Source organism: Typopeltis vanoorti, chromosome 24 (genome assembly GCF_054136105.1).
Source record: "Typopeltis vanoorti isolate ZY-2024b chromosome 24, IOZ_Tvanoo_1.0, whole genome shotgun sequence".
Taxonomy (NCBI): Eukaryota; Metazoa; Arthropoda; class Arachnida; order Uropygi; family Thelyphonidae; genus Typopeltis; species Typopeltis vanoorti.
In genome coordinates, this window is record NC_143572.1 from 61,741,872 (window position 1) to 61,766,427 (window position 24,556).

The window sequence follows — 24,556 nt, forward strand, 5'->3', positions numbered from 1 at the left end:
TTCTCACATTCAGTTTTATTTCCCTTTTGATATATGGGTACTATCAGAGCTCTACTCCAATCATCGGGAATTCGTCCCTCTGTCCAGGCTTTCTGAACTATGCAGTGCAGCCATTGTAAGACTTTTATACCACCGTACTTCAGCATTTCTGGTCGAATATCATCTACTCCTGCTGCCTTTCCACATTTTAAGCCTTTGATGGCTTTTTCTACTTCAAGTATGGATATGTATTCGTGACTGCATGCCTGGTCACTGTTTTTTACCACTGTGCTGTCATCACTACTTGTTTCATTTAGCAGTTTTTCAAAGTAATTACTCCATACTTCAAGGATATCTTTTTTTCCTGTTTTCATGTCACCTTTATCATCTCTAACTCCTTTAACAGCACTCTTTCCCCCATTCCTAAGCTTCTTCAACAACCTCCAGAATACTTTGCCACCTTCTTGATATTTATTTTCTATATTCTTGCTCAAGTGCTCCCATGACTTTTGTTTAGCTAGTTTTACACAGTGTTTAACATTCTTGCATTTGTCTCTGTATTCTCTAAGAGCACAAGCTGACTTATTTGACAGGAACTTTTGATATGCTTTCTTCTTTTCCTTCACTGCCTCTTTAATTTCCTGTGTCCACCAGGGAGTTCTGATTTTTTTATCCTTGTAGACAACCTCACCACATACCTCTCTGGCAGAATCGATCAATTTGTGTATTTTAGTCTACAGTTCACATCTGAGAGCTGCTCAACTTTTATTCACTTTAAAACTTTCTTTTCAATATGAAATTCAATTTTATCCTGCTCAAGACTAAATCGTGATCACTTCCAATTTCGAATCCTCTGTACACTCTGGTGTCCTGCACCAGAGAGAAAACATTACTATCAACAATAACATAGTCATTGAGACTTTTCTTATTCCTTGCCTCTTCTCTCCATGTGAATTTGTGCACATTTTTATGTTGGAACATGGTGTTAGTAATAACCAGTCCATGTCCTGAGCAGAAATCCAACAGATATTTGCCATTATTATTAGCTTTGCTCTTTTCTCCCAATTTTCCCAAAATATTTTTGTATGTCTCACGATCATTTCCTACTCTGCTATTTAGATCCCCAACAAGGACCAACTTTTCCTTTTTCATTGTGTCAGTTGCTTTTTCTAACATCAAAAAATTCCTCCACTTTTAACATAGTAGAACCTTCTGTGGGACTATATATTACCCTATTATTAATAACTTATGTTATTAATAACTAGTCCATCCTAAGCAGAAATCCATTATTAACTCTGCCCTGTATGATGATAAAAAAAATTCTCTATTTCTTACTGGAATTTTCTACAAGGATCATATGCTCAAATAAGTAGCATGTGTCCCTTGCATTATGGTAAGAATTCACTCAATAACTTTTACAGTTGGTGAGTAGGGAGTTAAGTTCAGTGGTTGTTTCAGTGTGGCTCCTGAACTTGACTCCCTGCTCACTAACTTGTCCAGCTCCCTTGTCTCCTCAACTTCCTCATGCAATATTTCATCATGATATACTAAATCCATCTCCTCTGGCAAAAGTGATTACAATTGGCAACATGAACAACTGTCTATTCAAAACTCTGTCCAGCCTGGTGAAATCTTCTTATAGTCACATTGCATTAGTTCTCTGCTATTATGTTCCCTAGTTTAACATCATCTGCAAACAATTGCTATTGAAAAAATGTAAAAAAAAAATGTTGATTCAAATTGAACTGAACTGACACCAAGAATTCTTTGTAAAAATGGTACTTCTTGCTAGTATGTCTCTTAGTACTTCTTCCTTTCAAATGTAACATTGAGCTATTTTTGAACTTCGATTTAGAACTGTAGGTTTTTGTCATTATTAATTACCAAATTGGATCATTTGTATCGATACCATACAATGTTCCCATTGGAATTTTATATAGTGACTTTTTTTATATGAATTTTTTGCTTGATTTATTATGTTTATAATTGCTGTTACTTTAATATTTCTGATTAATATAATTTATTAATGCAAGGATATCCACATGAATCTTCATATCAACAGCCAATCAAACTTAATGTTGTTTATGTACTTGCCATTATCCTTATTGGCTTGTTAAGTTTGAAGCTATTTGCTAATTCCAGATAATAATATTATTGATATATGATTGATATTAATATCATTCATATCACTGATAACGATTCATGAAACTTTAGTTAAATATAAGTGATAGCTATTTTCTCTCTGAGCATTATTCATTTTCCAGAATTTTATAATTATTCCTGATCAATGCTTATCTATACCCAAACCAAGGATCATTCAGCTGGTTTTTGAACATATTGGAAGGATGAAAACCTACATGGACTTAATGTTTTTAATTATTTTTTCTGCCATCAGTGAAATAAAAATCAGAATGCACGTATGTTGGAGTGCATAAAACATATTCAACTAAGTAAATAGCAGAAAATTTTTTGCTAAAATAAAGAGCCAAAAGGCTTCACTTTGGCGATGCAAAATTATATAAATTAAGTGGATATTAAATCCAACATCATTTCAAAGCCGAATACATAAACTATAAAAGTTTCATGCGAAAATTGACCAGAGTGCTTGCTGGAATATATAAATTAATTAGATTTAATATCTACTTAATTTATATAACAGAAAACTGTTATCAGTGTTAGTTAGGGAACATCATAGCACTGTACTTGTTCAAGTTAATATTTTTAGGAGTAATTTTAAATGTCATTGTAATCACCTTATTAATTGGTTTAATTTTTTAGGTGTTTTTCTCTTCTGCCAAAGGTGGCTCATCTTGTCAAATATACTTCATGACTCTTAACAAGCCAGGGTTAAATAACTGGTAGCAAGTTCTGAAGAATAATGGGGACTTACTTTGGTAAATGGCTTCTATTTATCCCTTGCTGTAACTCCGAGTCATTAGGCAAAGACAGAGGAAACTTTGTGGTTCTTCTGCTGGACCATCAGATGGCAACCTTGTGTTATAGTTGCTCAATTGCTGACATGTTACAGCATTTTGTTTTTGTAAATAGTTTAGTTTCTGTATGTGTGTGTGTGTGTGTGTGTACTGTAATTCTTCGAGTTGATGAAATTTCAGTTGTATACAGGTAAACTATCCAAAGAAACTTAGTGATAGGAGCTTTTGTTTTGTGATAACTTGAAGAAAATTCAGACACAGCCATTGTTATCGAAGTCCTTTTTTAAAAAAAAATTTAAAAAAAAAATTTTTTTACACTGTTAAATATCCTAGTTTATTTTCAAATCGTGTTAGGCTAATTTTACCGAGTTAATTTGTGTATTGTCTAAGTGATGATAGAATTTGCATTGTATTATTTTATAAATGTATTTATGCAAATTGTAAATTGTATTTGGTAAGGTTTTATTGGTACCTTATTTGTATACTAACAGTGTTAAGCTGAGGCTTTGTGAATAGGGGAGGGGAGGGGGATGTATTAAACATGTTTCAGTACCTAGCAGGAAAAAGGGAGGGGGGGGGAATTGTCTATTGTCAGATGTGGATCATATTCATGTTGGCCATCATTCATTACTACGAATATACTATAGTCCATTCTAGAGTCCAGCCCATATAGCAATTCATTTAGTGAAAAATGCACATTCTGATCCTCTCACTTTATGTAGAAATGATGATAATAACCAAAGAGGTTCTATATGCCACATTTGCATTATCTTCATGTAAAAAAAAGAAAAAAAAAAGAAAAAAATACACATAAAGAAAAATACTAAGATTAGTTTGATAAGCCCAACTTTATGTATAGTTGAGGTTTTACCTTAAGTAAGTGCCATTTACTTGTGGCCTCAGGCTTTGTAAGTGCAACTTTTTTAGTGGTGCAGAGATGTTTTCACAGTTAAATTTTGCCATTGTAGTTTATAATGAACATCACAAAGTAGTGCCAATGTAATTATTACTTTGAAGAATTTTGTAGCACTTTCCATGTTTCATTAGTTAGGTCAGTTCATTTCAAGTATATACTTATTCTAGAAAACTTCTTTTAATACTCAAATTTGAACAGTTAAGCTTTCTACTAACTGGTACATTGGTACTCTTATGAGTCGTAAAAGTTTTGAAATATCGAAAGGTCATGTTGCAAAACATTGAACTCTTGCATCCTTCGAAGGGTGTTTGTTGTTTGTAGGGTGATTCTATGCATATGCATTTCTTTTTGTAAAGTGTTTTGGTGATATGCACAAATGATGACAATGCATGTTTTTTTTTTTTTTAAAAAAAATGCTTGTGTAAAATAGTGTTACTATTCAAGTCTTGCAACATGATCTTTACTTTTCAAGGAGAAAGAAAAAAAAAACATTGCCATCCTGAGCTTCCATGTTTTTACTATGATAACAATCTCCCTGATAGCATGTTAAGCTGTGCACGTTTTTTGTAGTTAATGTTCACAAATTTCATCACCCTTAATCTTGTATGCCTGTTACAGCCAGCGTGTGTTCGTCTTCATGCGTGAGTTTGAGCTTACGTAGGTGACTAGCACCTTCACTGTTTAGTTTTTTTATAAAATCATGCCATTGCTGCCTTCCTCACAAATGCTGAGGTGGTCATGTAATATACGTTTTATATACATACACTGCTGGATGTTTACCCAATGAGCCATGTGGATGTGTAAAGTCCATGTACTGCTAGACCTTTTGTGGTCTTATTATTAAAGTAATGTGATTTGAAATAAAATGTGTACTGTATTATTTCATGATTTTATAATAGTTTGGGAATAAAGGGGAAATATTTTTATTCCTAGAAATATGATTTAAAATAATCAAAATTACAACTTGCAATCTTTTATCATAAATTCCAGAACCGTGCATATAGTATATATTTAATAATATTTAGTATCTAAACAGTTAAAACTATTAAAAAAAATTCATTAAAAATACCATGCATATAAATGTTTAATAATATGCTGGCCTGGTTGGCGAGTGGTTAGTGTATCTGCTCTCCAGCCAAAAGGCTGCGGGTTTGAATCCCACCATGGGTGTTTGTGATTGTCTGTGAAAGTGGTGGTGGATGGCGGTGTCGTTACAGTTCATTGTAGTTGGTGGATTGAGTGAGTAGTGGAGGCAGTTGTAGAGTAGATGCCCTCCCTTGATGAGTGTTTGGACTCCCTGGAGTTGTCACGTAATAATAATAATAACCAGTCATTTCTGACTAGTATCAAAAATTAAGTTTTTTTTACCAGTTAGGAATAACCAGATAAACTTTCCTGCAAACATTTAAATTATATTTTTAATTTTGCACTTAAGATATGGCTTGAATCTGAACAAGAATAATCCATATTGGTGGTCACTAATTAAATAAGTTTCTCAGTTATTGAAGAAGTCGAGTGTTGATGTCTTTCTCCATTACTTCAGCACTGAGCTGAGTGCAATAAGTCGATAGTTTGATGGTAGAATAGGTGTAGAAATGATAAGAGGTATTAGTTTGAGAGCACAATTGGTAGGATACTGTCAGGACCAGAGGCCTTTTAGTTATTCAAGATTCTTCGTGTGTTTTTGCAGAATACCACAGGAGGCATGCAATGCAATGTTCCAGGTCTTTTTTGTTTTAGAGGCAATGATGGAATTTAGCAAGTTTGTATGAACTTATAGAATTTCCTAATTTGGCGAACTAGTCTTTAATTCTTTTGGATACTAGACAGATATCAATATTCCTTCAGTATCAGTTACAGTGATAAAAACATCACACAGCACAAATGAAATTATGATTACTTCTGCCACAGGTTACATAAGTTTAGATTGTTTTTTTTTTGTATAATTTGGAACCAAAATAGATACTTCACAAAAGTGGCACTGCAAGGATGATATTCTGTCAGTTTAAGAAAAAGATCTGCAATTTTAAATGATTATCTCATTGAACATGAACATTAGTGATTTCTGCAACTTTGAATAATGTTCTAAAAATATCACCACAACCATGAGATTCCAATAATTGTGCAAACGGGGAAAAAACTTCATCAATACTGTTGCTGTTAGTTCTGCAGAGGTGGAAACAGGATTTCTACAATTAATTTTATATTTATATATTCAGTTAAAAGAAGCTGTCTCAGCATTCAGAATATTGCAAATTTGGTGACAACATGATTGGACTCCTAAGACCCTTGTCCTTCAGTTTCAAACGTGGCTGAGAATTAACTGTGCAGCTGGTACAACAAGGGTGAAACATGGATGAAATAAACAGCATGATGATGATAAAGTACAAATTTGGAAATATTTAAATGAAAAGTAAATAATTTCAATAAAATATTTTTTTGATTTTTATTTTTTACTATGAAAGGGTGAGAGAGAAGCAGTTGCTAAAATTTCCGAATCTGAGTTCAACAAGAAGAATGATACCTGAAGATCAGTGTTATCTTTCGGTCATGCAGCAATAGTTCATCTAGGTTAGAGAGAGAGAGGTAGGAGCCCAAATGGACAGAAATTGCAACCAGTAAACTTTTTAAAGTACCAGAAAGCACAACTGCCATGTGCACAAGACAATGAGTTTTCTACATTTAGCTTTTTTCAGACCCTTAACTTTGTTAATGATTTGAAGGCTTCAGTGTAGGCTGTGAATGCAGCTTGAGTTTCTCTGCTTGCTTATAGTGCACTATTTGGCACACTTCTTGGCAAGCCATGGTGTGGATATTGAACAGGAAGTTTGATTGGAGTTGGGAAATGAAGGCAGGACTGCTGTTATAGGATATAAACTGCCCCTTGGCAAGGCAGTATTTTGCAGCTGCTAAATTTAAGAAAATATGTTATTAAAAAAAAGTTATTGCTGAGATACAATTTTGCTGGTTTTTGCCACTCCTAGGCATTGCCTTAGTTGCTTAGTGGGTCACAATGGTCCTGATTGAAGGCCATCGTTCCAGGATGAGTAATTTCAGTAAATATGATTGTAACAAGAATCTGGACAGAACAGTAATCTGACCAAAAGGAGTAAAAAAAAAAAAAATTGAGATCTTCCAACTTTACATTACCAAACTATATGACGTGGTGAATAGCTGTTGGGAGGAAGGTGTTCATTACAGGTGAAACTTGCATGAGGTTATGATCCAAATTACCAAGAGTTATCTCAGAAGGAGAATTGTTTGTTATTCTTGTTGGTAGGGTGGACAGTGCTAAGTCATTGTTTGCAGAAAAAGCAAATAGTTTCCAGTTTGGTCAGTGGAATTGAAAAAAGGAACCAGCCAAAACAGTGGTCATTAATATCACTCAGGGAAAAGATCTTCACTCTTAAGGTTTACAGAAAATCAAGTTTCAAAATTTGGTGAACAATAGATATGTCAAATGCATGCGATGAAGAAAGAATCTTAAACCACAAAAAATAAAAAAGAGGAGAGAGATTTGAGATCTGCAAGAAATATGTATGACCCTTATGGCAGAAGGACTGTGATTGTTATAACAGTAATTTTGGGTTCAGTGTAAAACCGAATTTTGTATGTGTTGTCGGTGATCATGTACATAATTTAAGTTGGTGTTTGTTGCCAATTTGGAAGCTGATGCAGAAAACATTTTGGATGCTTACATTCACCTTTATCAACAGTATCCCTCCCACATACAACTAATCCTCCCTCCAGCAGTCTGGCAGTGTAAATAACACCAAGCGATCAGGTTTGGTCTGATGTACTCTCTAGTGGCCAACCTGCAGAACTGCTTTACCCTTGAATTGGGGGAAGCTCTCTCTCTCTCTCTATATATATATATCTATAGTATGTTTAGATATTGGAGGTGGACAGCAGTCTGATCCCTGCTCTGGTAATCAAATATGAATATGACATTAGGTTCAAATCCCCAATAAGCTGGTGGTGGTGGTGTTGTTTCACTGGGCAATCAGTCATCAACTGCCCAGCTGATCTGTCAGCAAAAGTAGCCTTTGATATCAGGAATAGTCACTGATAATGCCAGAGCATTTTGGAAGAACTGCCCAAACCTCATGAAGTTGTGGTTGACTTGACCAGGAGAGCTGGTCAAGTCAACCACAACTGTATTGATCATAAGTCCATTAACCACATCGCCGTCAATATGGATAAAATAAAATACATCACTCCTCTACACTTCGTATCCATCATATATTTCAATGTAATATCAACGGTATTACAATTTTAATATGCACTTTGCATCCATGGTAACCTGGACATATATATATATGTCGGGTGGTTAATAGCCCAATATTATTATTATTAGAGATTCAAGAAAAGCCACACCAGCTGTCATACATTCTGTTAAGCTCATTCACATGCACTCATCACTTCAATAGGCAAATTTTTACTGTCCTGTGAAATAAAAATTTAGCTCTTTCTCCTTTCTTAACTGTGCATGAACTGAACCTTCGACAGATGCCCCTTGTCCTCTCTCTACTTCTCATATAAGGAAAAATTTCATCAGTTGATCTTTTGAAACTTTCAGAAGTTTATAGGCTTCTATCATATCATCCTTTGCACCAGTGTCTGCAATCCACATACTCTGTCTGTCATATTGCATAATTCTGATATCTTTATAACTCTTCATTGTGCCATTTCCACAGCTTCTTTATCCCCTTGAAACCAGGGAGGCCCAATCTGTACACAGTAGTGAAGTCATCAAGACCTTGCAAAGAGGCAAAAATAATTTACTTATCCTTACATGTCAGTGTTAGAGGATTATTGCAATACTGAAACTAAGTTGTATTGGCAATTTTGTTTTTACTATGTGACCACTGAACTTCATCTTATCTACCATAATTCTATCCCAAGTCTATGACCTCCAAGGATAACCCACCAGTACAATATGCTGTTGTAAATCTCATCATGCCATTAGGCATTATTTTATACTTATATTCTTTTCATATAATTTATACAATTGAATATCAGACAGGTGCTTCCCAATATCATTTAATGTATGGCTTGAACAACAATGGTTGAAGGACTAATTTCTTTGATACTATATATATATATATAAACTCACCTAACACCTTTTATTGTTGTATAGGGAGTAGGCAAGGCTGTTTTAGTCATGTCTAACTTTTGGAGACTGAGTGGGCAGTTCAATCTCCACCGGTAGCCAGTCGGTGATAGCTGGACCAAGACTATCACTAATTATGTACATGGCATTGGTGAAGAGAGATGGCTGACAAGTTCTGCCATCTCATGGTCCTTAATCCTAACACTGTTTACTGTCTGAAAATAGTGTGGGTTCTACAGTTCAATTTAAGGGAACAAAAAAATAGTTTCCAGGAGAAAAAATTCTTCTTGCCCGTGCCAGAGATCAACTAACTCGGGAACTGGTCAAATAAAGGCTTAGTAAAAATTCCATCGTCGACGAGAATCGAACTTACGGCGATCTTTTCTTAACTGAGACTTTAATTATATATGTCAAAGGCCTAGTGAGGCTTTATATCCCAAACCCTTTGAGCTGCTTTAAATGTCAGAAGAATGGTCATTCTCAAACTGCCAATTTGGGCACTGTTAACCATAAAGATCACAAGAACAAATGATATAAGAGTGAAACCTCGAAATTCTCTAATTGCGAGAGACTGCTCTGTGTACTTCCACACCTATCAAAGGTAGAAATATGTAAAGGAGATCCAAAAAATAAAATCAATGTGTCACTTATCACAAAGAGATCAAGTATTGCAATTACATCTGGTAAACCCTCTTATGCTGTGAAGGCAACCGTAAAAAAAAAAAAAAAAAAAAAAACGTTAGTATGACTATGAAGCATGCCTGTCCTGCTTTCCCATAGCTACAGCATCCCAGAATGTTATGATTTGTTTTCGGATAAATATTTGCTGAAATAGCTTTACCTTGGGAGATAAGAAGATAATGCTTATCTCCCCAAGTTCCTTCCCCAAAAATGAAAAACAGAAAAAGAACAAATTCTAATTATAATTAAGGGGATACAAATCCCTTGTTGTTCAACTGCCAGTAAGCAAAACTCTAAGATCGAGAACTACGAATCTATGAGTTTCATATATACCGAAAAACTATCGGCGAATCCAAGTGTAAATGACCACTTGGTGGTACAACACCAACGCAACTCGAAGCAAAGGTGGAGCAAGATCCCTCACTATCCTTCATATTTTCTTATAATGTAAACACACAGCCCCTAGGAGATGTAATACTGTAATTACATTATGAGGAGAGGTCACTACCCAGACCGGTTTCAACCTTTTTTGAGGTTGAAACTGGTCTTCTTTTCACTTAAACCTTGTTATCTTCCGGGTCTACCTACTCACTGATGAGACCTCAAAAAAGGTTGAAACTGGTCTGGGTAGTGACCTCTCCTCATAATGTAATTACAGTATTACATCCCCTAAGGGCTGTGTTTTTACATTATGAGAAAATATGAAGGATACTGAGGGATCTTGCTCCACCTTTGCCTTGTTGTTGTACTACCAAGTGGTCATTTACACTTGGATTCGCCGATAGTTTCTCGGTATATATGAAACTCATAGATTCGTAGTTCTCGATCTTAGAGTTTTGCTTACTGGCAGTTGAACAAGGGATTTGTATCCCCTTAATTATTATTAAGGATGCCAGAAAAATAGCCGTTTGACTTTCAATTTATGTTATAAGAACAAATTCTGTTTTCTTCGATCGGTACTGGAGAATATAAGTCGTTCACGAAAAAAAGAAATGAAAGTTGCTTTTCTTAAATACCATTCAACTGCCAAGGATCAGCTGCTTGTGTAAAATTCTGGAAAAAATGGTTAACTCACTTTTAAGCTTTCTGAAGGGAAATAACCTTTTTTTTTTTTTTTTTTATCGGAATGAAATATGACGAGCCTGTGTAGCTCAGTGGATGTGGCGTTTGCCAACCACGGCGCTTGGCCGCACGAAGGAAGACTTGGTTTCGAGTCTAGTCGGCGACTAGAAGAAATTTTTCTGAGCTTTTTTTCGACCGGTTCCCGAGTTAGTCGATCTCTGGCACGGGCAAGCAGGTTTTTCCTCCCGGAAACTCGAGTTTTTCGTCCTGTAAACTCAAGAAAATTGACCGTAGAACCCACATTATTTCGGACATTAAATATATTGTGTTAGGGTTAGGGACCACGAGATGGCGGCACATTTGAGCCGTCTCTCTTCACTGCGTACCGCTTAATTAGTGATAGCCTTGGGCCATCTGTCTCTGATTGGATACCAGTGGAGAATATAAAGGCGTTAGCTGATTTTTTTTTTCTGATGAAATATGACTATCATAAATATTCCACAACCTATCATTTAGTCCAGTTGGAAGCGTCCATTCGAGATGCTTTCCTAAAATGTGAGCACTTATCGGTTATCTTTGATATGGAAAAATTTACATCATTGCATACAGATTCAGAATATTGAAAGACCTACAGAACTTCTGGTTTCGGAGAGAATTTTCCTCTCTTCATAAACTTTTTATCCAAATGAATCTTCCAAGTCGGAGTGGTTACTGCTCTCTCCCGACTCGAGGCAGTCCCACAACATTCAGTTTTAAATGTCACCCTTTTTGAAATTAAGGTTGACTCAATAACCGAACAACTTCATCCAACAGTGATAATGTCCTCTACGTGGTTGATGTTACCATCTTGTCATTCACGTAATGTGAAAGTCATGGAAACACCACTGCAGCAAGCAGTTGACCATCTTTCAAAATTGGCACTTGCAATGGGCTCAGATTTTCACAGCAGGAGACAGTTTGTGTGGATTTTTGGTGCAGACATGGACTTCATCCCAGACGAGGACGTACTTTTATCCATTTACACAAGAAATCCAGATTTCCGATTAGTTCTTGTCCTCACATAAGGCAGTTCGAGATAAGTGTCGTAAACCAATGAATATTTTTACACTCCTTATGTGCTGACAGATGTTCTTTGCTTTAGTTGTACTAGACACTGATTAAATTATTGCAACTTGATCATGGCTCCAAAAACTATACTGCTCCTATAGACCCTATGACGGTTGGATCCTGTTCACCATCACTCCATAAGAACTGAAGCTGGAGAATTTCGAAATATTTACCGATCCTAGTCTGTACATTGAAGCAAATGAACTACCTTTATCACTTCGAGTAAACAGTTCTCTATATACGCTATAAAAAATAAAATCTCTAACAGACCTATATGGCCAACTATTTTTTATCCACGATGGGAGAATCTGTACAACAGACTGCCATACGAAACTGTTTTACGAATAAAATCACTACAAAAAATTTTCGAGTAAAGGCAACTTGGCATAGCCCTATATAATATACTATCACTGTGGCATTCATACATCCCTCTCTCTCTCTCTCTCTCTCTCTCTCTCTCTTTGCAGGCAGTCCAAACATTCCACACCATTGTTGTCTACCATCAGCTTTTGCAGTCACTTAGAAGGGTATACTGTGATTTTGACCTGGTCTACACGGATGGTTCAAAATCAAAAGATTTTGAACTGTCTTCCAGGTAACTTAATATCTGCTCTAATCCCAATGAAATATAACGACTTCACTGCTTATCTGTATGCGATAGAGCTTTCTTTAAATTTTATTACATCCACTACCAAAAGTGCATTACATATACAGATTCATGAAGTTTTTTGCAGGCAATAATATGTCTGGAGCTGCAGAAATAACCAGGACTTTCGAATTCAACATTTCCTCAGTTATGGCAGCTGCACTTAGATATAAACTTTTGTCGGATTCCAAGTCACATTGGGATCAAAGGAAACAAGGCTGCAGATAACAGGCAGATCATCAGTAACAGACGTTTATCACAGTGGCAATCATGACCAATAATACAATAGTGTGCAAAACCTAAGGACGAACACTATTTCTGAAGGTTACAACTGCAAATTCAGACGAATCAGCTAGTAGCAATTTACATAACTGAAAATTTCGAGTGGAAAGTACATATACATCAGTGGCGACCGGTGAAAATTTTAAGTGGGGGTGCTGCATATACAAAAAAAGAAAAAAAAAACTTTTTTTTCCTAATCAATAACGAATTTATTAATAAATAAATTTACATATTAAAAATTGTTTATTAAAAATATTTCATCATCACCAAGAACAAACACCAATAATGAAAGTTTCGTATCAATAGCAATGACAAGCCAAAACGAATATCAGCGTTAGATCGCAGTATATTTGTTTCATGTAACTATAATTGAAAAAATATAATCCTTTTCATATTTTCAACAGTGACACTCGTTATAATTCAGCCTCATATCTATAATAAATAAATAGCTATATGTTATTTTAACAAAATAAAATAAGATTTACAAAAAAATAGTTCACCACGCACACGCGCCAATAATAAACGTTTCATATCTCACAGAAATAACGCGCGTAAGCATACTAAAGATACACTGCCGTTTGAGCGGTGTGGGATGAAGTAACGTGCAATGATAAGCGCAAACGAATATTAGCATTAGATCTCAGTGCATTTGTTTCATTATCTAAAGCGTCATCATCATCATCATCATCATCATCAAATTCCTGCCATGTCGCCTCAAGGAGTGTATAGGATACGATAGTACTATATGAAAAAATTACATCATTACTAACTTCCTATCTATAATTTTCCTCCAAATCAGTCTGTTACTTGTCAAGACTCCAACATTATCAGAACTTATATTTCTATCGTCTAAGGCACTTTGTTCCGTATCAATCCACCTATATCTTGGTCTTCCTCTGGGTCGTTTTGCAGCCAGCCTGCCAGAGAACACTTGTTTTGTTAATCTTTCCTCTCCCATTCTATTTAAGTGACCATACCACCTCAGATTAGCTCTGCTAACGGATTCCTGGATATTGAAAATGTCAAGTTCTTTCCTAATATCCTCATTTTTAATATGACATTGCCATTGATGCCATCTGTTCACGCCTATAATCTTTCTCAGAACTCTCATATCTGCAGTCTCTAGTCTTTGGTAAAGTGTTTTACTTCTGACCCAGCTCTCAGATCCATAAGTTAAAACTAGTTTGAACACTGTCTTGTATACAGCTAATTTAGTGTTCCGACTAATTCTCTCTTATTCCATATGAATTTATTCAATTGACTTCCCACCATACCAGCTTTGCTGATTCCGTTGTCTATTTCTATGTTGAATTTACCATATTGAAAATTACTTAATTGAAAATTCTACACCTTTAGCCACCTCCCAAGTGAAGACCCTGTGATCACTCTCACCGATTGGTGGCAATTTGGTCATATTTGTTACAGCCAAATCCTCAGATGTAATTACTAGGTCAAGCACTCTCTGACCCTAGTATTTTCCATTACATGCTGTCGCAGATAGTTATCCCTTAATAACCGCATAAAATCCATTTCCTTCCTCCCATGTGTCCTCTCCTCACTCCAATCAATGCTACCATAGTTGAAATCTCCCATAATAATCACCCTCCTTCCACTCATTTCTTCTATTTGCTTGTGCATACTGTCACCACCACCTATTCCATCACCTGGTCTATAGCAGCACCCAATTGTATATTTAATTCTGCTAGCCACAATCTCACACCAAATAGCCTCAAATGTGCTCTTTTCTCTATCCTGCAATTCAACTTCTATTCTCCTTGGCTGCAGCTCATCAGCTATCATCAACAATACCCCCCCCATTTTATTCTCCCTGTCATTCCTGAACACACTATACCCATCACATTCAATCCCACTAGCTATATCATCTACAGTTAGCCATGATTCACTAATACCAATAACCTGTGGTCTGGAAGTGCCAACCATGGCCAAAATCTCTTCCTTCTTGTTCCTAATACTCCTAGTATTAGTGTACATGAATTTAAGACCCCCATTAGCCCCAACCCTACCTTGATGCCTTATATTAACCATCCCACTCTGGTTTGTTGTCCTTATTTGCTCTAGCATATTATATTCATTCTTACATTCAACTGCCTCCCTAAGGACTGTATATCTACTCCCCCCCCCCTTAAAAAATCTAGTTTCCCTGAATTTGCACATCCACTACATTCAGCAACACTTTCTCAAGTCTTCTTACACCGTAACCATTCAAATGCAAGCCATCCATCTTATATAGATCCTTTCGCCCATCAAACTCACTCCACACGTCCACAAATTCCACACCACTCGTCATACATAACCCACGCATAAAGTCATTTGTAATTATGGCCCTCCTTTTAAACATTTCACTGTCATACCGTGGCAAAAGACTAATCATTCTAACTCTCTCACTCTTTTCTTTTGCTACCTCAAACAATTCATTCAGGTCTTCCATCATTTCCATTTTATCTCCTTTCAAATCATTCGTACCTGCCACAACAATCATTTCTTTCACCCTTTCCTTTTGCTCTCTAATAGACTCAGTTACATCCTTTATGTTCGCACCAGATTGGTACGATTTTGTCAAATCCTCTACTAACACACCTCGTACTAACGAGTCTCCATACAGCACTCTTTTTGTTTCAGTCACCCCCATTATGCCGATCTGGTACTTATCTAATTCCTCAGCTAGCTCCATTTCTTTGCCGTTCAGGCTTCTTATGTTGATAGTACTGATCTTTAACTCTGGTGATGTTGAGTTGGGGATTTGTTTTCAGATTTGTTCCAGTAGCTGACTTTCCTTGTGATGCTGCAGTGTCGCAGTGGTTATGTACGGCCGCCACTGGTATACATTAAAATTCAAATGTTTGAAACTCTTGTGGTAACACTCAACAGAGTAAAAGTCTGCACTAAGTGAATTATGTTTGAAGGAAGAACTTTTAGTAAAGGAATAAAGTTGCAAAATTGGATACCTTCTAATGTCTCCTAGACGTCATCTAGATTATTGCACACACGGAAGAAATTTTGGAAACCTGGAAGAAAGCCGCAAAATTACTAATATTTTCATAGAGTTTGGAATCTTAAATCGCGTTGTATCCAGGCTCTGGAAAGCGTTTCAAACCAATGGAATGTGTTCCGAATGTTCGCTAGGAGTCGCCCTCGCTCTGTCGCGGAGCACGAAGACGGATTTTTGGGTATAACAGCAACGCGTAATCGACGCACTACTGCAGGATTGCTTGCTATTCGGCTCCATTCAAGCACAGGTAGGCAGATATCTCCACTACGTCTGGCAAATTAGGCCTGTACGCCCGAACGCTTGTAGTTTCATTTTATTTACAGCTCATCGTAGAGCATGTTTTTAGTGATGTTGTATCCATTAAAATTGGACAAGACAGCAATGGGCTAATGTACACTTTACATAGTGGCCTTAGTCTTTCTTCCAATTCTAGACGACACTTGATTTGGCGTGATAGTGGTACTGCGTAACATAGCGAGGATGTTCTTAAAAGGGATAGATATTGCAGTTCTGGAGTCATGATGTGGACATTGCAATGAAATTATTCAACGTCGTGTTCGATTGTTCCGTAGTGCTGTTGGCGGAGAATTCATATTTATCGAAAACAATGCCACACCACATTATACACGAGCAGTGGAGATACTTCTGGACACCGAGGATATTAATTGTATCGAGTGGTCAGTAAGCTCCCCACATCTTAATTCCACAGAGTACGTTTGGGACGCAATAGGGAGACACAATTCCTCGAAATTGCCCTCCAGAAAACAAACAACAGCCCTTATCCTAGCTCTGATGGAGGAGTGGACCAGTTTGCTTTAAGAACACCTGAAATACATGTACTTAGTGCTAAGCATGGTACATGGTTTTGAGAGCTGCATTGCAATTTAGGTCACATTCCATAATGAAGTGTTTCTCCGCATAGTTTTCTGTAAGCACTGTACACTAATTCTTTAAGTATGTTCTTAGTATGGTGTAACTTTTTCGAAAAACGTAAGGCAATTTATTTTGTACGAAATACATAGCACATTTTTTGTGTAATATAATTTATTAGTATGCTGGCAATTACTTTATATCCACGTTTGACTTTATTCATGAATATTTTTTCATGTATGGGTAAAAATGTTGTTCGTCCTTAGCTTTTGACCACCAGAGTACTCTTCGTCATATCAGGACTGAAATCAATTGTTCGAATGCACTAGTTTCGTAAACGAGGTGGTCACTATATTAGTCACCATCTGATCCATCTGAGCAATGTACACTCTGCACGAGTGTACATTGCTCAGATGGATTAACAATTAACAATTTTTTCAAATTTGTTAATGTAATCTCCGTTTTTAAATTTTTACAGAATTTTTGAAGGCCTGTGTAGTTTAGTGGAAGTGGTGTTGGCATCCTCTGCACAAGGCTGCCCGAAGATGCACTTAATTTCAAGTCTAGTCGCCGACTGGAGGAACTTTTTCTATCTTTGACCCATGATCCTGTGTTGGTGACCTTTGGCATAGGGAAGCAGGCTTTTTCGTCCGGAAACTCGGGTTTTGAGTCATGTGAACTCGAGAAAATCGAACGCTGAATCCACTCTATTTTCTTTATGTAAAGGAACTACGTTACCTTCTTTTCACTTCCAAGGGGCTTTATCAGAGCTGAGACTTAAGTTCAACAGCCTGGTAAGGCATTGACAATTCCTTTGATACCAAAACAGATATCCTATCCAAATCCATAGCAGTATTTGCATTTAAATTCATCAATCTTCTAAGTTTCTGAGATTCATTAACATCAACTATCATATCAGTTTTTGCTACAGAGGATTCAGAAGTATATTCACCCGGGTGATAGACTTTTGAATGGTGATCACTCAATAACTCTACTATTACATCTGACTCGGTCACCTCTACCATAAGCACCACTTAAGTTGTCTGTCCAAATCATTCTTCTTTTAACTTTCTACTTGGCGACAGAATTTCCTTTGATTTGCTTGTTTAAGGTCTTTTTATAATCTGATTTTGTCTTCCTTACTACTTGTTGACTGTCTTCCATGCACTGTTAACGTCCTTCTTCTGCAGATTCTTATGCCATAAAACAACTGCAAGCTGTCTCCGAAGCTTGTTATTATCACCTACCCATGTTGTTCCACATATATCCCTTCTTAAGGCAAAAAATCGACAAATATTGCAGCCTGCCAAGTTAATACTGCATAATCACTTTCACTAATCAGAGATAACGTGGACAACTCACTTATGAATCTTCTGAACCTATGACCAGATCCAACACTCTCACTCCACGAGTCCTTTCAGCTACATGCTGTTTCAAGTTATTATCTCTTAGACGGTTGTATAAATTATATTTCCCTCTGGCCTTGTGATCTTTCCTCTTTCCATTCGCCAACTTCGTAGTTAAAATCCCGCATAATATTCGACCTTCACTCATTGCGCTAATTTGCTGATCCATATCTTCCACATAACTCCTCGATTCTCCTGCCCTATAACAACAACCAACTGTATATTTTGCTCCGTCGGCCGTTATTTCACACCACCCAAATAAATTACCATTCATTCACACTGGTGTCTTCTTGGTATACTACTTTTTTTTTGGTTGCAGCTCTTCAGCTGTCATCGGCAATACTCCTCCCCAGTGGCATTCCCAGAGAGGGGGCAATGGGCCCTGGCCCATCCAAAGAAAAAGAAAAAAAAAACACTAGAAAATTTTCCAAAAATCTTTTCCGAATTAAAATTCATTTTTTTCTATTTATATTGTGTCGTGTCTTCTATTTCTATACAACACACAGTATAGATACACAGAGACTCTTGATGATCCCCTATTGCACAAGGTCAGAAGCACTCCATCGTTGGCCTATGACCTCAATTAAACCGTTAGTAGTTAGGCTCTCAGCTGTTTTTCAAAGCGCAGAAAGCTGGTTTTGTGAAACATTTACTTCACCATTGTACAAGTACATGAAGCTTACAATTGCTTTCGAAAAGGTGAATATCATATGAGTCAGAGATGAGATGTTTATATGGAGGAGAGCCGTATAGCTCAGTGAAAGTGGTGTTTACACTCCGCAGTGCTAAAGTTTTTCTTTAGGCTAATCCGCCCGAAGAAAGAGCGTCATGCGTTCGATTCTAGTCAGAGCCGTATTCATGGGTGTGCGAACTGTGCGGTGGCACAGAGTCCCGTGCCGTTCTATTGTTCGATGAAATAACATTAGGATAAACAGTAATTGGTATAGGGAATAAATTTTAAGATCGTAGCGCTAGAGCATTAGTATTTAAAACTACTCTAAGATATATAACAATATCGTATAACATTTTTAAATACACTAAAAGAATTATCTAAAACTGCATCATATAACACCATCAAAGTAGAAGTGGTTTCAATATATGAACAAATAGATTCAATTGAGTTTATACTAAGCCTTGTAATTTGGTATGAGCTTTTGTCAAAAGTTAATTTAGTAAGTAAAGTATTACAAAATGCAAAAATTCCCATTGACGTAGTAACTAAGCATATTAAAGAATTAGTGCAGTACTTTGAAGAGCAGAGAATATTAGGATTTCATAGCTGTTTGGAGATTGCTAAAGAACTGTCAAATCTATTAGAATAGAAATTAAATTTAAAGAAAGCCGAGTACGTCGAAGGAAAGTAATTTTTGATTATGAAATGCCTGATGAATCACATATAGGTGATAAGAAAGATAATTTTAGGAAAAAAAAAAAAATCAGCTAACACCTTTTTTATTCCCGTATACGGGAGTAGGCGAGGTCATTTAGCCCTATCTAACTTTTGGAGACTGAGTGGGCAGTTCAATCTCCACTGGTACCAATCGGAGATAGATGGCCCAAGGCTATCACTAATTAAGCAGTACACAGTGAAGAGAGACGGCTCAAATGTGCCGCCATCTCGTGGTCCCTAACCTTAACACAATATATTTAATGTCTGAAAATAATGTGGGTTCTACGGTCGATTTTCTTGAGTTTACGGGACGAAAAACCCGAGTTTCCGGGAGGAAAAACCCGCTTGCCCGTGCCAGAGATCGACTAACTCGGGAACCGGTCGAAAAAAGGCTTAGAAAATTTTCCTCTAGTTGGCGACTAGATTTGAACCACCAAATCCTTTCTTCGTGCGGTCAAGCGCTGTAGAGTGCAAACGCCACTTCTGCTGAGCTACACAGGCTCTTATAATTTTAGGATAAATTTCATTTTTGTAATTTTAGATACTGCTCTACAATCCGTCAAAAAAAGATTTGAATTGTATGAAATTCACGAAAAATCATTTGGATTTCTTTATGGTATGAAATTAATAAGAAAAAGGACAGAAAATGAATTAAAATTTTGCTGCAAGCAGCTGCATCAAAAATTAAATACAGATATTGATGAATCTGAATTTTACAATGAATTAATTATTTTTAGAAATATTGTTCCAGAAGATGCACCCATTAATATTTTAAAATTCATAATTGCAAATAATTTGTCGGATATTTTTCCAAATATTACTTTGTCTTCCCTGGCAATAATATCTATAGATCATGAAATTACAAAAAATTTGAATTTTGATAGCGTTATAAATGATTTTATTGATAAGCGCATTAGGTTAAATAAAATTTAATATATTAAGATTTCTTTTAAATCTTATAAGTTTTTATACATATATTTCATTCTTTATAGTAAAAACGCATTTTTTTTATATTTTTATATTATTATTTATATTATTAAATAAATCATTGTTCTGGCGTATTTATATGATAACGTGTACTTACATAATAAAATAATATATCATGTACATAAAAACACATTTATTTTTTTAACTAATTTTTTCCCTTAAATTGATGCTAGATAACATACTTGTTTATTTATGGGCATAAATATTTTTCATATTTGATTTAATTAATTAATTAACAAGATAGTCTTCTATTTAAAATTTCCATAAATGTTACTAACTTTCAGAGGCCCTGCTTTTCCATTTTGCACACGGTCCCTAAAATGTAGAAACGGGCCTGATTCTAGTCGACGATTAGAGGAACTTTTTCTAACGGTTCCCGAGTTAGTCGATATCTGGCATAGGCAAGGGGGATTTTTCTCCAAGATACTCGGATTTTTCCTCCCGTAAACTGAAGAAAATCGACTGTAGAACCAACACTATTTTCAGATATTAAAAACTATTGTAGTAGGATTAGGTACCACGAGATGTTGGCACTTGTTAGTCGTCTCTTCATTGCGTGCCGCTTAATAGTAATAGCTTTCGGCCAGCTATCTCTGTTTGGCTACAAGTGGGAACTGCCCACTAAGTCTCCAAATGTTAGATACGGATAAAATGGCCTCATCTACTCCCTATACGGGAATAAATACGTTAGCTGATTTTTTTTGATTGTTTACAAGGATTTTCCATAAATAACCTAAAACAAGCACGGACTCGCGAAGACAACATTATCCTTTTTGAGCCTTTAGGCTAAAACCCTCAAACAATAATGTTTCGTATGCTAGAGTTAGAAAATAAATCAGCAAATACAGCTAACATATTCGGCTGATGATTAGTCCGTTTGAAACAAATTACTAGGATCCCATTTTTTTCAGTTAAATCTAATTAATTGGTTCCTCTAAAGCAATCTTATCAAGCCTGTGTAGCTCAGTGGGAATGGCGCTTGTGTTCTCAGCGCTTGGTCGCTATAAACTGGGACAGGTTCAAGTCTAGTCACCGACTGGAGGAACTTTTTCTGAGCCTTTCTTCGACCGGTTCCCTAGTTAGTCGTTCTCTGGCAGGGGCAAGCGGATTTTTTCTCCCGGTAACTTTGGCTTTTCGTTCCGTAAACTCAAGAAAATCGATCGTAGTATCATATACTACCCACATTTTTTCAGATAGTAATATATTCTGTTATGGTTAGGTACCAAGAGCTGGCAGCACTTTTTTGCCAGCCTCTTCATCAGTGGCAGCTTGTAATTAGAGATAGACATGGGCCAGCTATCTCTCATTGGCTACCGGTGGAGATTAAACTGCCCACTTAGTCTCTAAAATCCAGATAGGTATAAAGGCCACGCCTACTCCTTATAAGGGAATAAAAGGCGTTAGCTGATTTTTTTAAGCAATCTTCTAAAAAACAAATACTGTACTGTAATGCTCAAATCACCAAAATCAGATATCAACTACGTCTAGAAGTAACGCAACGTTGGAGAGGCCTAGCAAAGCGACTAATTCATATAAGTAACAAGTAAGAAAATTCATTCAATTCTTTTAAAATTACTCATAGCTCAACACTATGACTACAATATTGACATGTAACAAAAATTAATAGATTATTACTGGTAAAACCATTACTACGACCAGCAAAACATAAGATACATAAATATTCAGTCACATTCTTCAATGTTCTATTCAATAAAGTTCATATACAATTAACTCATGATAACATCAAATTCTCCAGAGACTGTTATCATTCATTGCTCGAAATATTTTTCTAAGGATTTTCCTTAAAAACGCAGAAATCAAGTTTCTCCACTCTTGCCATAAATATCCATAATTAAAAGAAACACACGTATTAACCACAGTGAAAATTATTTACTTGTAAATATTTCATCCTAAGTATCTTAGGACATCATCAGTACAGCAGTTTAAAACAATAATAGGATAACAATATCCTATAGAATCTCATTAAACGTGCGTAACGTGTTACAAAATAATAATAATAATAATAATAATAATAATAATAATAATAATAATAATAATAATAATAATAATAATAATAATAATAATAATAATAATAATAATAATAATAATAATAATAATAATAATAATAATAATAATAATAATAATAATAATAATAATAATAATAATGAACGTTTATACAAAGAAAGTTCTGAAGCCCTACTACACAGACTTAACTTAAACCGCAACGACGTTCTTACTGTTCCTAAAGTATGGGAAATTTTCATACAAAATTGTGTTAAATAATTAATTTTTTTTTTTTTTTTTTGTAACACGTTACGCACGTTTAATGAGATTCTATTGTAATCATGCGTCCTAACTGTATGTTATCCTATTATTGTTTTAAACTACTGTACTGATGATGTCCTAAGATACTTAGGATGAAATATTTACAATTAAATAATTTTCACTGCAGTTAAAACGTGTGTTTCTTTTAATTATGATCGCACCATAGATTTCGTTATGAGATCAGCTAACGCCTTTTTATTCCCGTATACGTGGAGTAGGCGAGGCCATTTAGCCCTATCTAACTTTTGGAGACTGAGTGGGCAGTTCTTATTTAAAAAAAATAAATAAATATCCATGTTTCACATCAGCAGGTAACAAATGGACGAATTATCGGGTGATATATTTTTACTTTAGTCTTCGACATTATGTATGTTACAAGAGTGTAATTAACCTAATCTTTTAAATGATGTACCCATGACAGTGTGTTAACATATTTCAAAGATAATGAATAATATTCCAGAGGGATGTATGGAAAGAAACGAGTGCTTAGGAATAATTCTTAGAAATAAGCTTATTTCTTAGAAATTCAAAGAATGGATGGAACTGTATAAAAGAGAGACAGATTGCATTTAAATGGTTTTACTGTGAAAAAATCCTTGAATACAAATCCGTGGGGAAGAGATCAGTTGGAAGACAATAAGAAGAATGGAATGAGACTGTAACAGGCCTCGAGGCCTAATACAAGATAGGAAGATGATGATGGGACTAGGAACGTTGCCATAAGACACCAACGACACTCGTAGTTGTATTATTCCAATTCTGATTTCTATTTTTAGTGCATTTTTCTGCTATAGCGCTAGACATCTCAAAGAAAGATTGTTATATATTCAGTTCACATCGTCGAGTTAGTGAAATTTTTCTACAACTTTCGTAGACCAGTTCCCTAGATAGTCGATGTTTGACACAGAGAAATAAGGTTTTCCCTCCAGGAAAATCAGCTTTTTAATCTCTTAACTTAAAACGTCGACTGTGGAATTTGCCATACTTTTTTCCCCTCCAATTCTTCAAGAAGCAAAATAGCAGACACATTTCTTCTCTCCAGTCACTTGAGCCTACATATGACACACTCATATCAGGTCGTGATTTATTTATGTGCTGGGTTGATTTAAAAAAAAAACATATTAGACTTTTGGATAAGATGACCGCACTTGTGTGCTATAATTTTTCCGATCTTCCAGGGGTCATATCTGTTCTTTAATTCAATTCGCTACTTGCACACAAAACATCCAACGACAATCCATTCAAATCAAGCACTACTCTATGAGAGAAAAATTTAGCCCTAACCCCCTTCCTGACAGCATTTATTCTCAATTTCATGGATGCCCTTGCATCCTTTCCTCATCCTCCATATAATGAAAAATTCCATCTACTTTTAGAAACTTTTAGAAGTTTGTCAGTCTCAATCATATCACTCCTCTTTCTTCTGTTTGCTAGTGTCTGCAGCCAACAAATTCCCAATCTCTTCATAATCTGTATTCCACAATCCTGATATAATTTTTGACATTCTCCTTTGCTCTCTCATATTCTCTCACTCTCTCTCCACTGTATATCAGAATCACCATGGAATCCAGGAGAGCAGACCTACCTACCTATTTTTGCATCATCATCATCAAATAGCTGTATGTTGCATGCCAAATCGTTAGGTAGGCTGCAATATTGAATAACAGTAGATCAAGGACTGATCCTTGAGCCACACCACTGGTTACTTTGACTCTTTCAGATTCACCCCCCCGTATGCCACTTTTTGATATCTGTCAGTCAGCCATCCTCTTATCCATGCAAATATTGTATAACTCATTTTCTCCAATTTATGCAACAGTCTACCATACTGTATTCTGTCAATAGCCTT

At 35.9% G+C, this 24,556-nt stretch overlaps 1 protein-coding gene across 5 annotated transcripts in view; it reads left to right on the forward strand.

Annotated features, from left to right (window-relative positions):
* Positions 1-4,694, forward strand: part of msn (serine/threonine-protein kinase msn) — a 566,215-nt gene extending 561,521 nt beyond the window's left edge. For all 5 annotated transcript variants that reach the window (XM_090413541.1, XM_090413543.1, XM_090413544.1 and 2 more), the window contains one exon: positions 2,758-4,694. In XM_090413541.1, the coding sequence (XP_090269667.1) occupies positions 2,758-2,841 (84 nt within the window). In that variant the 3' untranslated portion in view covers positions 2,842-4,694. The remainder of the gene's footprint in view (positions 1-2,757) is intronic.
* The last annotated feature ends 19,862 nt before the right edge of the window (positions 4,695-24,556 follow it).